Here is a 19,683-nt window from a genome sequence, read left to right as displayed (position 1 = left end):
GTAAATATTTAGTCTAAATAACATTGTCTGAATTTAAATGTGTGTGTGTGTGTGTGTGTGTGTATACACATACACGTATACGTATGCATGTATGATGGTAATTACAATGCTTAATGTTATTTGAGCTAGAATTAAAGTCCATAACAATGGTAAGATGGAGGAGTTGCTTATAATTTAAGTAGTCTAATGTGCCAGTATTATATAGGAGGAAGGTAAAGATAACAGACTGTAAGTTAAGTATTTATAGTAAAAATTTCAGGGTCTAAATCTTGGGACTAGAAACAAACCATGCAACTTGCAAATAGGTAGCAGGGAGAAGTTGGGGGGAAAGACAGCAAGAAGGGAAAGAAAAGAAAAATGGAAAAGATGGGACGTTTTTTACAGATTAGCTTTGTGAAGGGGACAAAGCTTCTCAGAGACCAAAATTCCATGTAATAAAACTCTGAGCCACTTATTGGATTTCCAGTCCATCTAAATGATGAGCGTCATTGATGGCAAAGCAACATGTAATAGTAGAACGGTAGAGAATTAGACCTGGCACACGAGTGGCATTTCCTAACAAAAAACCTTGAGTTACCAAGATGCTTTTGTTAGAATTGCAATGAAATTAGGGAGACACCAATAATCTAAAAGTCCCTGGACTAAAGAAAGCATGTAGTAGGCATTGATATTTTATATTCAAGTTGAAGTAACTTCAGTGTCACTTATATGGAGTCTCCAATTGTTGACTGGCTGATTTGGCTTTAACGCCAGTGACACAACATAACGGAGCTTGGCACCAGTAATGTTTCTCAGCAAGATACTGAAGTGCACCCTGTTCAAATCCCTAACTGTCCCTTGCCTGGGCAGGAGAGCTGCTGCCAGGCTGTGTATACAAGGGTTAACTCGCTTGGGAGAAACGAAGAGGAATGCTAAGGGATCAAGACATGACATGCTGCCCATTGTTTGTAGCTCCAGGATCAAAATATACAATTATACATGCCAAATAAATTCTAAACCTGTAAGGTAGGAAAAGAGGGGTGGCTCTGACTACAGGTGCCAGAAGCATTAAATAACCTTCCCAGACAAGGTGCACCACTGTTGTCTTGAATGCTGCAGGGTCCCCCCCGGTCTGGCCTTTTCCCCCATGCTAGACAATGTGCATTCACTGCAGGAGTCTCTGTTAAGCCTCTGTCTCCCAGACCTGCTGGCTCCTGGTGCCCAGCCCTGACACAGAGGTGCCTTTGTGAGTGTAATTACCTTCCCCTGTATTAGAAATAGTCTGTTTCAAGCTGTATTTGCAGGTACAGCTAGAGTAAGCAGGAATTAGCATGTGAAAAGACCTGCCCTGGCCCTGACTTCTTTATCAACCACCATCCTTCAGGATGGTTTTTTTCCCTCAGATTGATTGAGCAGGTGTGATACCATCCAAGATGAAGAGCTTTAAAAGAAGGAAAAAGACACTGGAGATAGCAGTGTATGTGTGTAAGACACAAATCCTGTTGTGTTTTATCTTTTGACAATTTCATGCCAGACAGAGCTGCCGGAGTCAGCTTCCAGCAACTTAAGAATTGATTAAAGCTCCTTTGGGCTTTCACCATAGTGTCCGCATCCAAAAAAGCATGAGAAGTAAAACAGATATTTCCTTTGCCGTGGCGATACAGTGGCCAGCGTCTCTAAACATGTCTAATTGGCCTGTGTGCACCATGGACCACTGAAGTTAAATGAAGTTCCTAGACGTTAACTAGAATGGTGACGGAGAGACTTTGGAGGGATATGGAATTGGAACAGAGCCAGAGTTGATAAACTAGATCTGAGTTTTGATTCAAGTTTATTCACATACAGGTCTCCCCTGAGATGCCTTTTATTGTTCCTGTCTGTTATTAGTGGGCCTTTTATTAAAAACGAAAAGAATAATAATAATAATTTCCCCTTTTTGGAGAAAGAGTGCTTTAACGAAGAGTAAGAGATCAGATGATTGCATTTTTCATTTATTAATTTCCCCCAAGTGATTTTACTGTGTGTACAAAGGAACTTCAGGGCCAACCGGGGAATGTCCAAGGGCAGGGCTGCCTAGAGCAGGGAAATGTGGGGATTTTTCTTAAGGAGAGGAACTTTTAAAGATTTATTTTAGGTGGTACACACTTTGTCATTTATTAATTTTTTAATGGCCAAAGTACTTCTTTTTGTGTTGCTGACGCAGGCTCTTGGGCAGCATGGAATGTTCCCCTTTATTATAAAGTTGCCTGTTCAGAATGGCTGATCACTTGGTAAAAATGGTACGTGGGGCAAGTAGAATTCAAGTCAAACAGGTTTATGTTTTGATGTAGGACTGGAGGATGGGTGTTCACTGAGAAGTGAAGGATTTATCAAGGAATCTGGGGAACATTCTCACTGTTGGAACTTTAAATGCCTTTCTCACATCCTGTCTCCCTTTTCATTGTGCCAAACTGGCACCTGCCTTTGTGCCTTAGGCCTGGAGGAAGTTGGGGGTGGGGGAGGAGGGGGGGAGGAGACCAGGAAAATTTAATAAGCCTGTGCCTTTTTCTTCAACCCTTTGCAAAGTTAGCTTTCCTTGGGAACTGGGCTTTGATGCCTGGGGTGTGAGAGACACCTCATGACTCAGGAGAAGTGATGTGCTGCCGGGAGATGCCTGAGCAGGTGCTGGGCTGTGGGAGGATGCAGGCTCCAGGAGAGGCAGGGACCACAGACCTCCTCATCCCCACCGGCCCTCACGCTTGTCCTGGACTTGATACTTTACATGGGACTTTAATAATTATTTCCTCGTGTAGTCCTAAACCCCTGTCCCCCTCCCTGCCCCGAAGAAGGCAACCTTTGGCCATTTTGACAGGAGAGGAAGGTTCAGAGCTCTGTTTCCCCCAGTGCTCTTTCATTACACAGCCACACAGCCATAGAGGGGAGGGTACCTCTCGCAGGTCCCAGGGCTGCTTCATACGTTGCTCAGTGGAAATTAGAGTTTCTAAATGTTTTCACTTGCTGGCTAGATGGTCCTGCCTCTGTGAAGCAGAGATGGTGGCCATTCCACAAGGTAACTTTCTTCCTTCACTTTCCCTTTCCTTCCTGTTTTTCAGATAATCAGAAACCAGAAATGTCTTACAGAGTCTCACCTTGGCTCCAGCATCCATAAATTATTTAAGCACATTGTCTGATCCCTGGTAGGAAAAATGCAGCATATTTCTGACCAGTGTAGCTCCGCCTTTTCCTTAGATGTGGTCTTTCTTTGTTTGTTTGTTCATCTGTGTTTTGATCAAGTCATTTTTCTTCGTAGTCATCTGGAACTGTTCTCAGACATCTCTTAAAGCATATCACACCTCTTATTAGGCTCCTATTCTCACACTGATACATGATTTACTGTCATGATTTCAGGAAAGCAGAGTTCCTTCTTGGGAGAACCCAGCTGCTGCTTCACTTGGCCTTACTCTTCTTGTGTCACAGGGATGTTTCTAATTTCAGGTCACATATCAGTGTATCCCGAAGCCTCTCATTTCTCTCTTTAGTTGTGGTGTTTTCTGTGGGAGTTGGCAAAGCCAAATCAGTGTCACCAGGAACATGTCTTAGGCCCTAACAGCCCAAGATTTTGTTGTTTTCTAAATTAAATCAGGCAGTAGTTTCTGGCTCCTGGTCGCCTACACTCTGAAATAGGCAACGCTGACGTAGGCAGATCTACAGCACTGAGAAAGTGTGGAGCCATGTGGAATCTACTCCTCGTCTATCTTCTACTTACTTGGAAAGGGTGGTGTTTGGGTTGAAATGAATGAAGAGGAGGTATTTAAGAGGTTGATGTGCCTAGCTTAGCAGTTATCAAAGACGAGGTAGAGTGATACGTGTGCCTTGATTGATCAGATGAATGGGGCATCGAGTAGCTTTACCTGAGAGGAATCAGGCTGACCAGGAGAGGAAAATGGGAAAGTGAAGTCATTACAGGGCTTTGACAAGGGTGGCAATACTGGGCCTAACCCACAGGACAGCCAAGACCATGATGATGGTGGAGATTTTAAAACAGTGTATAGAAAAGAAATTTAGGCAGTGTGGCTGAGGAGACGTTAGGCCATACCGCCCCCTCTCCCTCCCACAAAAAAGAAAACCAAAACACTGGACAGCATGAATTTAAGGAGAAGAAAAGCATAACTGAACCACAGAAGCATGACCCCGACTATGGAACGGTTGATAATATTACTGTTGCAGGCGATGCTGCAAAACATATATGGTGGTTGCAGTGTTTATCTCTTGCTGGTGAAAATTAAGGGCACTTTAAATTTTTAATACTTTACTTTGTCTGTGATAGGCACTTACTGTTTTCTAATCGGGGGGAAGAACATGTTAAACGGAAAATATTACCAGCAAAAAAAGAAAAAAAAAAAATGAGCAGAGCATCTAGACTGAAGTTCTGTAGATGCAGAAATTTGGGAGATGAGGTCCGTAGTAAAAACTAATAGATTTAGTTAAAAGCAGGATTCGTGTGAGGAGGAATTTTATCATCCTAAAAATTACTCCTAAGTGATTTGTTTAGTAAGTCAGTAATATGGCAAGTTTTTTTTTTTTACTATATTGAAGGAGCCAGACATGAAGAAGATTTAACTGATCTTAATATGAGTTGGTCATTTGGTGTTTAATTTGAATATCTCCTGGACAGACTCTGCATGTGAGCAAATAGCGAACAGAACTTATGGGAAGGTTTGTAGGCAAAATAAGGAAAAGGAAGTAAAAATAGACAAACAAATGAGTGATAGTATTACCCTTACACAGTAACTCCCTGGATTATAACTTTTTGAAAAACAAATCATCAGGAAAGGATTGGACGCTACATGGATACTGGTGCTATACTGTACTTTTTCCCTTTGAAAAAACTGGGAGAGGTGGAAAAAACTCGAGCCTCCTTAGTTTTGGACCTGTCTCTGGCACTGCCTCCAAGGAGGTCCCTTGAGCAAGCCAACAGCAAGGCCCTTAATAAACCTGCGATTGATAGGTTAACTGTCCTGGGCACCAATTTGCACATGTATAAAATGAGGAATTTGGGTGTGGTGAATTTTGTAGTTCTTCTTTTCAGTTACGCATTTAACAGTTTGGGTGTTAACAGAAGTGTGGGCTGATTGGCCATACGTGATGGGGGATCTGTACTCAAAGTGGCCAGAGGCAGCTTAACACATCCATGGGTGAGTTGATTGAAGAACAGCCAACATGACAGAATCCAGATTCCAAGCATTTGTTCTGGTTGGAAGGATGGGCCAAACTAGGATGAAGTTTAATAGGATTAAACACAAAGCCCTGCTTGAGTTACTTGTTTAGGACAACTAATTAAGTTACAGTAGACCTAGGTTAATAGCGGTTCATATGAAAAAGACTAAGGGCTTTATTACCCGCAAGCTCAGTGTGAGTCAGGAGTGTAATGCGGGTGTCAGAAAAGCAAAGGCTGCATTAACAGATGTGTAGTGTTAAGGAACTTTGACAGATTGGAGGCTGGCATCAGGCAAATACCCGAGAGCCAACATCATTAGACCTCAATAAATGTCGCTGGGCTTGGCTAGATCTGTGGAATCTGGATGGATTCATTATTTTCCTTGAAGAATCTCTAAATTTGATGAAAATTTTTAGGCATTAGAAATCTGTGAAAGAAATGGTATTAAATCGTTAAGTATTGAAAAGGGGGGCTTCTGAAGGTAGGTGGGTTTAGCCTGCCTAAAACACGGTATATGTCTTGTGGTTTTCATTAGAATTTTATATCGTATTTCTGGGCATACATCAATTTTCAAGCCCTCCCCATGGCATTATTTTGGCACCAGAAATTATTTGGTGAAGAGTTTGCCTTAGTTGCTAATTGTTCTACACAGAACTCTTAAATATATAGGAATTATTATAAACATTTTAAGGCTTTAGGACAGGCATTTATCAATGTTTCATAAACCCTGGGGCAGTCGGGCTAAGTATATGAATAAATTGGGGGAATCCATGAACCCCTTGAAAAGGTGTCTAATTTTTTACATATGTGTAATTTTTTCTGGGAAAGAGTCCAGCATTTTCATCAGAGTCTCAAACAATGTGAAAAACAAACCCCTTCCCCTACCACCTTTATAATTTGTCCACTTCCCAGTGTGTAAACACAGAGGTATCTTGGTGGTTGTTGCCCATCTTCTGAGAACAGATCCTCCTTGAAATGCCAGCGACCTGCCATCAATTAGGGATTTAAAAGGATGTGGCAGGCAGAGTTCCGAAAATGTTTTCATCGAAATCTTACCATTAGAATAAACAAGAACTCTCCCCTCTCGCTTATACCACACAGTAAAATGTTTTATTTTAAAATACAAGATTCTGATTTATTACTTGCAGAACTTGGGTTATATATGTTTTTTTCTGTTCCCCTTTCAACTTGTTAAGTACAAATTCGGTCTTCTCCAGGAATATTTTGTTCTGAGGGAAGTTCCAGAGAAGCTTGATCTTCTGAATGGGATATGTGTTTCATGTGGTTTTTCTTCCTTTTCAAACGTACAGGGTGCCAAAGCGTGCTTTCTGCGGGACATTCCTTTCTCGGCCATCTACTTCCCATGCTATGCTCATGTGAAGGCTTCCCTTGCAAATGAAGATGGGCAGATTAGCCCCGGAAGCCTGCTTTTCGCTGGCGCCATAGCTGGTGAGTGTCCTCAGAGCTCTGTTCCCCCTGTGCCACGGCACTGGAATTTTTGCTTATCGCTGTCGACAGGGTACACGTGAGATGGCTTTAGATGGCTTTGAAGAGCTACTACAGTGAAAGGGAAAGAAATGAATCTTACTTCTGGCAGGTTAGACTATTAGACAAGCTTAATTTCTCAACTCCAAAAAAAAGCTCGTTAAAAGTTGGTGCGTTTGTACTATTGCTGGATTCCAGTTCAGGTTCCATGTCATTTCATAGTTTCACTTCATGGTGTAAGAACAAGAACTGTTCAGTCAGAAGTTTTTAAAAATGTTAATACTTGTGCCTTAAAGGTGTCTAACCAAAATAGTACATAAAACTTGTCCAGAATTTAAGCAGTAGTTATTGTCATTGAGAGAAAAGAAATGTAATAGAACTAGAAACAGCTTGGGTCTATTAGATACCTGATTCCTGCTAGCTGTGTAAGGTTGTAAGATTCGGGGTGGGGGTTGTATTTGAATCTCAGAGAGAAATGGCTATCTTTTATAGTGCTACAGTGAAAGTATCAACAGAAGAAAATAGATGCAGACGTTGGCTTCTACATTCCCAGTGTAAATCCTTAGAGGAAATTTGATTATAGCCCCAGCAGGAATGAGTTCATTCTTTGATGCTTCTCCTTGTTTAGAGACCCTAAAGGCTAGAACAATCTGGATTAGCTCTCCAGGTGGTGACAAACATTTAATGAGTTAACAGACCCTAAGGCAGTCATGGGGTACCTGGGTCCAGACAGTTTTGATACAGGTGTTGTTCTCATCAGACATGTGGCTTGAGCCTCTTGAGAACTACCCCCTGCTTTGAGAAGTTGTTTGCTATTTTGTGAGCCCCCTGTCCTGCCTGTAGCCTGGGGAGCCCTGGAGGCGGGAACCCATGGAGCTCCTCTGTAATTCTTGGTGAATCCCTTTTCTTCAAAGGTGGTGATGTTGGTGTATGAGGCAGGGCTGTCCTTTCCTGGCTGCTCAGGGAGCCTCGTATGAGTAGCAGTGAGACCACTCTACCTAAATCATAAAAGCATGATCTCAAGACTCAACCATAGAATTCCCTGTTTTAATCCCAGTTTGGCTGTTGACTCACTCACTGTGTCCTTTATATGTCATTTACAGATGTATAAACGATAATATCTTTTGAATCAAAAGGGTATAATACAACTTATTTCCAGTCATTTACTTGAAATCAGGTAGGACCTACTGGGGAGAACTAACATACCACTTAGTAGTATGTGACCTTGGGCAAGTTACTTAAGCTCCCCGGGCTTGGTTTCCTCAGCCATAAAGGGAGATGGTAATTGTACTGACTGGAGAGAGTGGTTGTGAGGCTCTAATGAGAGCACCCATGTGGAGGACTTAGCCTGTAGCCTGGCAGAGAGTAAATACTCAGTACATGTTATCCATCATTACGTTGAATCCAAGAGAATCTGTCTGTAACTCACTCCAAAACTCAATTGCAACATCAGAAGATAAAGCTCAAAGTCTAGGACATTCTCCAAGCTTTGTTTTCTTTGAACCACAAAAATATTGCTTTTAACTCTTCCCTTGGAGAAGATAGCTACCCAGACATAATTTTTGTCTCTGGGTACAAGTTTTCCTGGGTGATCCGTGCTGTCAGAACTGTAGAAATTATGAGTGGATTTTTTTTCTCTTTTAAAGTTTATTGTCTTCTATTTTTTGTTGGATTATGAAAATATTGACCATTGTAAAATATTTGGAAAGTATCGGAACACGTAAATAAGATAACAGTATCCATTATTCCATGACTCTAAGAAAATCACCATTTAATATTTTTGCTAATTTCTCCCCCCCTTGGACGGTTTTTAACACATTATGGGTATGTGGTTTTCACTTAGCATCGTTTCTGAAGCATTGTTCACCATCACTGCAAAATGGTTCATGGCATGTGCTGTGGGGTCAGACTATCCGGGTTCAAATTCCAGTTTCCCTGCTGAGAACTGTATGACCTGAATGAGTTACTTAATGCCTCTCGGCTTGTTTCTCCACCTCTATATGGAAATAAGAATAGTCTTAGTCTTGTAAGATTATTATGAGGATTAAGTGAATTAATGGATATAAAGATCCAGGAAAGCACCCGGCACATAATAAGTATTTTTAAATGTTCAATAATAATGTTAATTTTCTTATGTCATTTAAAACTTTGGAAACAAAATTTTTAATTTGCTGCGTACTTACATCACCTTCAATCTTAGAAAACAAACTTTTTTTTCAAAAAAAATTTAAATACATGGTATTGTTAAAAAACATCTTTGTGCATAAGGCTTGTCCCCCTATCCTGGATTGTTTTCTTGGGAGAAATAAATTCTCTGAAGTGAGTTTGCTGGTTAAAAAAAAAAAAAAATTTATGATTGTTTTTAAGGCATTGCCTTGTCCTTCTTGAAAGTTTGAACTGCTTTACATCCCCATTCTACTACTATTTTAGCCCTCTAGCCATCCTGTTGTCTTTCAGAGTTGTTTTCCACATACCTTCTGTATTAGTTATTTGTTGCCACGGAACAGGTTACCCCAAACTTAGCAGCTTCAAACAACAAATGTTTATTATCCCAGTTTCTGTGGGTTGGGAGCAGCTCATCTGGGGACCTGTAGCTCGAGTCTGTCATGAGGTTGCAGTCAAGACGTCAGCCAGGGCTCTAGAAGGCCTGACTGGGGTCGGAGGACGCACTTTCAAGACGGCTCAGTCGCACGCACGGCATTGGCAGGACGCACAGCATTGGCAGGACCGTCAGTTCCTTGCCACAGGGCCTCTCCATAGGTCCTTGGGTGTCCTCATGACACAGCGGCTGGCTTCCCCCAGAGCAAGACCAGAGAGAGAGGGAGGAGGGAGAGGGAGGGACAGGGCAGGAGAAGTTGGGGGAGGAAGGTGAGAAGAAGAGGAAGCAAATAGAAGCTGCAGTGTCTTTATGAGCAAGCCTTGTAAGTCGCACTCCTTCGTTTCCACACCGTCCTATTAGTCCTACTGATCAGCCCTCCGTAACGTGCACGAAGACGATGCGGAGGCAGAGGTGTGAACACCAGCAGGTGAAGATCACTGAGGCCCCTTTGGGAGCGAACTGCCACGCTGACTATAGAACGTTTACTTTCATTTTATTGCCCATCTTCCCCTTCCCTGTAAGACAGGATAACATAAGACAGACTTTGTCATTGGATTTTTCTTGAAAGGACAGATAAGCCACAAAGCTTGATGGTCTTTATCTTCCACAAACCTGTATAAACTATGTAATGAGAACTAAGCTACTTTCTTAATTTCATAACAGATATCAGAAGCCAATGGCAACTGTCATAACCTCTATTCTCATTAAAGTTAGGGATGTTTCTGTTATCCAGTTTTTTAGCCTTATTTGGAGGTTCCAGTCAATGTGGTGAATATGAAAAGGAAGAAAGAGGCATAAATATTAGAAAAGAAGAAATGAATCTATCGTTATTTGAAAATGATTGTTTACCTGAAAATCCAAATTAAAATGCCTAAAAATGTATCAGAATTAATAAGGAAGATTAGTAATTTTTTTTTTTTTTAAGTAAGATAAACATAAAAATGTATATCCAGTGATAAGCAGTTAACTGATGTCCTGGGAGGAAGCAGGGCCACCATCTGCTGAGTGTAGAGCCTTGCAGGTGTGCTCAGCCAGGGAGCTGAATTCAGTATGGAAAGGGCAGAGGACTGTGGTCAGAAGCGTGCCCAGGGCAACACCATCAAGAAGGGCAGTGAGCACAAAATGCACCACATGTGTGTGGGCTGTTGGTTGCAAGCCAGATCAGACCCCCATGTTCCTCTTGTGGATACCAGGGGAAGAAAGGCATTTCCTCAGGAGAGGACACAGTGATGGGGTGGGTATGCACAGAAGCCCAGGAAGTAGGTCCAAGGGCCAGAGTGATCTTTGTTGTCATTAAGAGAAAGGAGAAAAGCTGATCTCAAAATAAGCTATGAGGAACAGTAATTGACTTAACTAACTTATTACAAGAAATGTCTTAATGCTATTTTTATATGTTATATAAAATACACATTTTAATATAAAATATGATTTTTATATTTTATATTTCAGTTTATCTCTTACACAGGATACTTTTGTTGTTGTTGTTGTTGTTGTTGTTGTACGCGAGCCTCTCACTGTTGCGGCCCCTCCCCCTGCGGAGCACAGGCTCCAGACGCGCAGGCTTAGCGGCCATGGCTCATGGGCCCAGCCGCTCCGCAGCACGTGGGATCTTCCCGGACCGGGGCACGAACCCGTGTCCCCTGCATCGGCAGGTGGACTCTCAACCACTGCGCCACCAGGGAAGCCCAGGATACGTATATTTTTTGTTGAACAATACTATTATACATAAGATGGATCTGGGTTCAGTGAACATGATTTTACCTTTTATGTTTTGACAGGAATTTCAGTTATTCAGTAAGTATTACCTTACTTTCTCCAAAAATTTGATTTGATTTAAAGTTAGATTGCTTTAGTAATATACAGCTTTTTAACAGGTGGTTGTTAGTATCTTAAAACATAGAGAATATTAAATTTTTTTAGGTCTATGTATCTAGTGATAAACTGGGAAGATCTTTAGATGCTGGAAACATCTCCATTAATTTACAGGATCGAGTTAAGACCAACAGATATTTGAATTTATGTTCATTAGCCGAAGTGCCTCATGTGTCAGAAGGTGAGGGTTGAAGCAAGGGCCCTGAAACTAAGGAATCAAATTCTGACTCACTCTAAGTGTTACTTTTTTGATTAATGAAGGGCAATGCAATATGGTTTATGGATAATATCAAATGAAGGATATCTAATACTTCTCAAATGTTATAGAGTGACCGCTCATCCCAGATGATCTTGTCAGAGTGGTGAGGTAGAGGAACAAGTCAGACTGCAGTGATGGTCGTGTGATCTTGTCTTTGAATTAATTAGCTTTGAATTAATTAGCTTTAGACTAAGTAGTAATTCAGGAATATCTTTTTTTTTTTTTTTTTTGCGGTACGTGGGCCTCTCATGGTTGTGGCCTCTCCCGTTGCGGAGCACAGGCTCCGGACGCGCAGGCTCAGCGGCCATGTTTCACGGGCCTAGCCGCTCCGCGGCATGTGGGATCTTCCCAGACCGGGGCACGAACCCGTGTCCCCTGCATCGGCAGGCGGACTCTCAACCACTGCGCCACCAGGGAAGCCCCAGGAATATCTTTAAAAGAGTTATGTGTGTGACTGATCATGATGCTTTTACAAATGTATTAGAAGAATTAAGTTAGGAGAAAAGTACCATTGGCACGTAATTATATAAAATGTAACAATTTTTTAATTATGTGGACATAAAGCTTAAGATAATTTAAAAGCAATTCTTAGATCCTTAAAAAAAAAATCAGTAATGGAGAGGTTGGATCAAGGTAATGGACTGAGCATGTTGATCCATCTCTCCTCCCAAATACCTTAAAATGGTAGAAAATACATGTTAAAAAACTCCTTATTGGGCTTCCCTGGTGGCGCAGTGGTTGAGAGTCCGCCTGCCGATGCAGGGGACACAGGTTCGTGCCCTGGTCCGGGAGGATCCCACATGCCACGGAGCCGCTGGGCCCGCGCGTCCGGAGCCTGTGCTCCGCAACGGGAGAGGCCACAACAGTGAGAGGCCCGCGTACTGCAAAACAAACAAACAAACAAAACTCCTTGTTAGCACCAGCCTTCAGAAGATAGGAACCAAAACCTGAAACAAGTGAAAAATGCCGCAGCCCAGAACACCGGCAGGAGAAACTACTTTTATTAATTTAAGAGCAAAACCAGATAATTTTAACCTCAGAGTGAACAATAGATAAAATGCCTTGAGTGTTGGGGGAGGTTTTAGGGTAAATAGTTAACAAGAGTTAAGGAACTGCATTTACTGCGGGAAGGTCGGCTTGCTCCTCTCTCTTCTCCTTTCTATATGGAACTTCAGGCAACATTTGAACGGAGGCTAAAAGCCCAGAGCTGTATTCTAAAGGGAAGGGAACACTTGCCTGGAGAGGGTGATTGTAAAGAACTGAAATAAATCAGGGCAAGGCTTAATGGTAGTTCCAGACCTTTACCACAGATGCAGGGGGGGAAGAAAAAAATGAACTAATAGCTCTTCCAAAGAGGGGTAGAAAATAATTCCTTCTACCTCCAGAGTGAAGCACCCCGCATTGCAGGATTTGGAAGGTCCCTGCCCTGCCAGCCTATCTTAGCCCCTGCATGCAGTTACGGGCCTCACCCATTTCACAAACTCTCTCCATTCAGGAGAGAGGCCTGTGGGTGAGGCTGGCCCAGAGTGCGGTGGAAAGCTGTCCACAGCACAAATCAGCCTGTCCTTTGAACTTGAATGTCAGTAGACAGCCAGGGGTCCCCTCAGACAACAAGGAGCAATAAGGTAAGTAAATAGAAGAATTACAGAGAAAACAGGCAATTCAGGGAACAGAGGAGAACTTTTAAGAACTATAATTAGGGTCCTCAGATTTGAAAGAAACACTCAGTAAGGAGGCTTTCTTGAAAGTTAATAAAAAGATTGCCAAACTTAGAAATCCATAAAAAAAAAACAACACCAAATTTGACACATGGAAAATAAAGTCATGGGAGAAAACAAAAAACTCTAGAATATGGATCACAAATACATAGATGAAAAATAACAGAAAATTTAAGAGATAATGTAGGATGAATCTGAGAGGTCTAACATCTGTTTAATAGGAGTTGTCCAGGGAGAAGCAATAAGGGGAAGAGGACAGAAAACCAATCAGTAATGGAAGATTGGCTTCTCATCTGTGGTGCTGGCTTCCGTCAAAATGCCGAGGAGAGGAGGTCTTGATACGCAGTTACGTTCCCAGCAGGCACACTTGCCTTCAGGAGCAGAGGCCAAAGCAGGGTAGTCCCTCCCAGCCAGGACTCACAGGTACCCCTCACAGACCTCTCGGAGGCAAAATGAAAAGTGAACTTAAGAAAGAGGACACTGTGGGATATATGAAACAGAGCAGATAAAAGTTAAACCCAAGAGTCGGTCTGAGTGACTGCTAACCTTGGCTTATGTGTTTTTGTACAAGAAGCATTGTTGGGAGGCAGGTAGTAGAAAGGGAGACAAAGGGAGGGGCCATCTCAGCTTGCAGAGGTGTCAGTGCTCATTCGTTGCACGCACTGTAACTCACACCTGTGTAACAAACGCTTATGATATTTAGACAAATTGAATTAGTCAGGAAAGGGTGGAAATCACAAGGGAAACACCTAGAAGCAGAGAAAATAAAAACTGTAACTAACCCAGAATGGCAGAAATCAGTCTACGAGCCACAACTGAATGCGTTCAGTGCCGCTAGTAAAAACAAACACTTTTAGCCAAGTTGTGAAAGAAAATCTAGTCATCTGACATTCGAGGAAACAGTGACATAGAAAGATGGAAAGAGAATGGATTGAAAAATATGTACCAGGCAAATACCAACAATAAGCAAGTGTAGCAATATTAATGTCAAACTAAATGGAATTCAGGGTTTAAAAATAGCATTCAGAAGCGCAGAGGCATATTTTACACTTAGAAAAGATAAAGTTCACTAAGAAGCCTCTCTGTATTATCAACATAATATCGTCTTATAAAACCTCAAGTTAAAAGTATGACAAGAATGTGGTATTTTCTCTTTCTATGAAAATCTTTACACTTTTCTTAGAAACTGATACATCAAGTAGATAATATAGATAAGGGTGCAAAGGGATTCTGGCAAACTTAACCTTGATCCAAAATACATAGATATTAACTCTGTGTCCCATAAACAGAGAAGCACATTTTTTTTTTGCAAATACTAACGGGATATTTGTGAAAATTAAGGCTGACTTACCCCAAAGTTGTATTTTTAGTCATATGATATCTGTTCATTGGTCTTTGCTGGGTTGGTTTTTTTGTGGTTTTTTTTTTTTTTTTGAGGTACAGTTGAGGTACAATATTATATAAGTTTCTGTTGTGCAGTATAGTGATTCACAATTTTTAAAGGTTATATTGCATTTGTAGTTATTGTAAAATACTGGCTGTATTTCCCTGTTATACAACATATCCTTGTACCAAAGCTGTGTTTTGCCAATCATGCTTTCTTTTTGTTGTAAATGACCTTCTACTCTCTAGCTGCTGGGCACCCCCTTAAAGAGTTATAATTTTTTTATTGGCTGGAGAACACCCAAGTTGTTCAAGTCACACAGGTAGCAGGTGGCCTCAAGGTCTCACCATTTGTCTCATCTCTGAAGCACCAGCTGGGCAGCAGTCCCCTTCCTGTTGAGGAACCTAAAAGCTGCCTCCCTGTTGCCTAGACTTCTCTTGTTCTCCCATCTTTGGGAACCTAAAAGCTGCCTCCCTGTTGCCTAGCCTTCTCTTGTTCTCCCATCTTTGGGGAGAGAGAAAACTTGACCTCTTTTTGTTGTTGTTGTTGTTGTTTTTATTTGGTTGCACTGGGTCTTAGTCGTGAGACGTGGGCTCCTTATTTGTGGCATGCGAACTCTTAGTTGCGGCATGCATGTGGGATCTAGTTCCCTGACCGGGAATCAAACCCGGGACCCCTGCCTTGGGAGCATGGAATCTTAACCACTGCACCACCAGGGAAGTCCCAAGACTTGACCTCTTGCTCAGCATTGTCTTTACCCTTTTGCAAGCCGGGAGAGACCAGGCAAATTGGCTCAGAGTCTTTGCCATCCCTGACCCCCCAGATCAACACACCTCCGGTGGCCCAGCTCTTCCTGGTAGGTGCTGCTTTCCTGGCCTTGCTCTGGAGCAGCCTGATGCTGTTCTCCAGGTGAATTTAGCAAATCTCCACACCAGAAATCCCCTGTCCACAGGGATATCCACAGTCCCTCCGAGGCCCTGGCAGCTGGCCTCCTAGGAGAGATGGGAGCAGGGGGTGGAGAGGATGAGAGTCGTGCACAGGCCGCCATGTTTCCAGTACCCCGCCCCCGCCAACACACACACCAATCACTTTTTACCAGACAACTTGCTAAACATCTTACACGTTTCTCTTGGCATTTTTATTTCACTGATCAATGTCTTTCCTCCCTGCCCTCCCCAATACTTCTCTCTTTTTTCATAACAAGTAGCTATTTATGAAACCTGCCCTAACTGAAGGAAACCTTTTACCCATTTTATTGCTTGTATGTCTTTCACATTCACACTCTGACATGCCTGACCGCCGTTGTAAGGAGGATTTTATTGCGTGTCTAAAGCAGACAGCCTTGCTAAACTCTTTCTAAACCAGGAAGTGAAACAAAATTGGTGGTGTGAACACAGTGGGTTTCTAAGCATTTTTCATGTTTCCTTCCATTATGTTGGAGGATAAATTCCTGGCTCAAAGTTGAAATAATTCCTCTAAGCTAATAGGAAATTCAGTATGACTTATCCAGTGAAGCACTGGATATAAAGTGAGCTTTCTCACATGCAAAAACGTGATGCATTTTATAAAAACTGTTAAGATGAATGTTTGAGGAGCTTAGTATAGATGGAAGAGGAAAAGATACAGCTTAGTGATATAAATGCAAACGTGTACTCTGCAGATTTCCCCCGGGCACATACGCACACACTGTAACTTTAAAGCTGTCTGTTAGAAGGATGAGATGGAGTTGTGAGCCAGACCACGTTGGTTTGGACAGAAATTCTTACAGAATTATTAAGCCTTAAAAAAAGCAAAGGAGATTTATGCATCTGCATTTGACCAATTTGGTTTGGAATAGGTTCATAATGGAAAAGTAATAAAACCATAAGAGACAGTGTCTTCTGAGTACAGTCTCGCTTTTAAAAAATCTAAACATGGGCTGCCCCAGTTTGGATAAAATGACTGTAGAAAAATTTCCCATTGGTAATTTTAATTTTGGGAGGGTTTTGTTGTTGTTGTTTCTTTTTCATTGATTATTGGCCAATCTAAATTTTAAGCTTTCTGTCATATGTTTTCTGGAGATGTCAGTCATAGGAAAGAGGAATCCTGAAGTGTTATCTGTGGGCGCCTCCCCTTCAGGTCACTCCACACACACACACACACACACACACACACACACACACACACACGCACACACACACGCACACACACGCGCGCACACACACACGCGCGCACACACACACACACACAGTGTTTGTTTAGCTGTCAGTAAAGTCTTTCTCTGATGTAAATGAAGAGGTGAGGGTTTGGAAGGTGGGGGGTGGTTGAGTGTATGTGACAGGGCACCTCCAGTGACTGCCAGAAAAGCAGGAAGAGGAGACGGATAACAAGCTTCACCTCTGAAAACTCAGACCTGGTAACTCTGATTTCCACAGGAAAGCAAAAGAAAAAACAAGCAAACAAACAAAATCTTTCTCCGTTTGTTCTCAACCACTCGAAGTCATCGTCTTGATAATTCCTTCAAACTATTTAAGAATATAAGCATAACAAACGGAGGTTGGTGATCTGGAGACGAGGCGTGTGCTCCTCTAGGTGTGTTGGAGCCTCCTTCACTGCGGACGAGAGTCACAGCTGTGCTTCCCAGAGGGGACAGCAAAGAGGCATTTGATTTCATCTGATTCTTAACTTTCTTTCCACGGCCGGCAGTTCAAAGCACAGTTCTTTTTATATAGGGAGAATGTGACCGGACTGCGAAGGTGTTGTCTTTCCTGCAGGTATGCCTGCGGCATCTCTAGTGACCCCCGCTGATGTTATCAAGACTCGATTACAGGTGGCCGCCCGGGCCGGCCAGACCACTTACAGCGGAGTGATAGACTGCTTTAGGAAGATCCTTCGGGAAGAAGGCCCAAAAGCTTTGTGGAAAGGAGCTGGCGGTATGGAAATAATTTGCTCTTAACTAAACCTTTGGTATCAGGTGAATTTTTAAAATCTAATTGCATCTGTTATTTCTTATTTCTTTCAAAGCTCGTGTGTTTCGTTCCTCCCCCCAGTTTGGTGTAACTTTGCTGACCTATGAATTGCTGCAGCGATGGTTCTACATTGATTTTGGAGGAGTGTAAGTATCCTGCTAAATTTCAGCTGCTTCTGACACTCTGTTGTCATTGAGAAAGGTATGTCTGTTTAGTCCCTATGATGAAGTAGAAAAGATGTAGGAAAATACTGAAGTCATGTTATCAAACTCATTTCAGAAGGGAATATACAGCTAACTAGAATGGCACAGTTCCTCTCTGATCCAGACTTTAGCAGTTTTTGAGCGTTGTTTTTACCAAGTTAAAAAACAAAACAAAAACTCAGATTCTCGCTCTGTTTTCTCTCCTTTCCTTTTAGGAAGCCCATGGGAGCAGAGCCAGTTCCTAAATCCAGGGTCACACTGCCTGCTCCCAACCCCGATCACGTTGGGGGCTACAAACTGGCAGTTGCGACGTTTGCAGGGATTGAAAACAAATTTGGGCTCTACCTACCTCTCTTCAAGCCATCTACCTCACAAGCCATTGGTAGAGGCCCGTAGGACCGTCCCTGCGCTATTGCTGTGGCTTTGTTGTTACTGCAATGAAGAATGCCCCAGCTTGGATTGAAGCAACACTTCATTCCTTTCACTTCCATCTCCTGTTTAAATTCAAGTCGAGGCTTTTTATAAGGTGAAATCATTTATTTTCCGTGTGGTTTCATAACCTAGATCATTGTGAAATTTCTCATAATTATTCTTTGGGCCTCTGCTCACAAACCTTTGTGTCTGACATTTGCTGGGATTTGGTCAACACTAACCGGATTTGGAGGAAGAAGCAAGTCTGAATACAAATTAGAACCATTCTCCTTAGGATTAGGATTATAGTCCCAATGAGGCTATTGAGAGGGAATCATGGTGCTCAGAGCAGAAGTGTTCCGTGTGTCTATTTAACCTGGTAGGAAACTGGGTGCATATTTGTGAAAGTAAAAAACGCTGGAAGAAATGAAAACATTATCAGAAATAGGCAGCCTGGCTTCACGTTTTAAGCATGCACTAATTCTGTCTCTGGATTACATTATGAAGCTTTTATGTGAAACATGTTTTTTTGTAATGAAAACCACATTGAAGATGTTTAATAATCATATTCTGTTACTGGTACTAAGACTACTAGGGAGAAGTCTTTTGTGCTTTAGCGAAAGTACTGTTGGCACTGTACTCTCTAGATGGAGAAACCAGGATATGCAGCATCTCTCCTCATTTGGGGGAACCGCTCATATGAAGCACATGTGCTGACTGCTGCCTATTTCAATAAACACTGTAGAAAAACGCGTGCCTCCCTGTTACTGGTACCTACCCTCGCCCCCTCCCAGTCCCCTGTAATTGGCATCCATTTGCTTTTAAAACCCATTTTATCTTGAATCATGGAAGAAAACTACATTGCAATGTAAGTTTTTAATTTGTGGTGCCTTGCGCAATGGTCAGAAGGCTCATGTGTTTGTGAGGAAGGAAATAAACTATTTTTAAAGCTACTGAATTGTTTGCTCTTGTTATGTCATGTGGCGAATGACCGCAATAATTGTCATCATTGGACTCACTGTGTTTCATTTTGAGGGTGATTTGTTCGTAGTGGCGCGGATATGTCCTCGTCTTTCAAGGTGACGTGTACCCTTGTCTTCGGTATGCCGGCGTTCAGCGTGAATAAGGGAAACTACACTTAACCCCAGACGAGCGAGGAACCTAGCAAACTGACACTTGTTCTAGTCGTTCTCGGTGCTTTTGGCAGTTTCTTACCGTGAGAATTAATGTAAAGCTTCACTGGCAGTTGGGCGTGAAAACTGGTATGAAATGGCAATGGTATTTTCTCATTTTCTCTGACTCTTCCTCATACCAAAACCATATACCACTGTGTCTGACCTTTGGTAATATTTGGCCAGCACTGTAATGACTGGTGGAAAGGTGTTAGTCTTGAACAGACCTCAGGGCTCTCCTTAGGCTGCAATCGTGCTCCTGAGGAAGCTGCTGGGTAACTTATCAGCAGTCAGTTGGAACTTCCTGTTTCTCCGAAATTCACCTCCAGACGGCACAGCCATTTCTCAGTCTCCTGTCTTGCTGTAGATCAGCAGGTTGGCATTCAAAGTTATTGTTCAAAATTGGAAAGTGTGGACACCATCCATGAGTCTGTTTTGTTTTGTTTTTTTCAGTGA

At 42.2% G+C, this 19,683-nt stretch overlaps 1 protein-coding gene across 3 annotated transcripts in view; it reads left to right on the top strand.

The window, feature by feature from the left end:
* The window catches only part of SLC25A13 (solute carrier family 25 member 13), a 203,307-nt gene extending 184,299 nt beyond the window's left edge, over window positions 1–19,008 (top strand). For all 3 annotated transcript variants that reach the window (XM_027102493.1, XM_027102492.1, XM_027102494.1), the window contains 4 exons: window positions 6,487–6,625; window positions 17,247–17,405; window positions 17,497–17,587; window positions 17,860–19,008. In XM_027102493.1, coding sequence (XP_026958294.1) covers window positions 6,487–6,625; window positions 17,247–17,405; window positions 17,497–17,587; window positions 17,860–18,040 — 570 coding nt within the window. In that variant the 3' untranslated portion in view covers window positions 18,041–19,008. The remainder of the gene's footprint in view (window positions 1–6,486; window positions 6,626–17,246; window positions 17,406–17,496; window positions 17,588–17,859) is intronic.
* The last annotated feature ends 675 nt before the right edge of the window (window positions 19,009–19,683 follow it).

This window comes from Aethalodelphis obliquidens, unplaced genomic scaffold, assembly GCF_003676395.1.
Source record: "Aethalodelphis obliquidens isolate GAN/ISIS:26980383/991018 unplaced genomic scaffold, ASM367639v1 scaffold5, whole genome shotgun sequence".
Classification (NCBI taxonomy): Eukaryota; Metazoa; Chordata; class Mammalia; order Artiodactyla; family Delphinidae; genus Aethalodelphis; species Aethalodelphis obliquidens.
The sequence above is the reverse complement of the archived record's forward strand: the minus strand, read 5'-3'. Positions and strand labels throughout refer to the sequence as shown.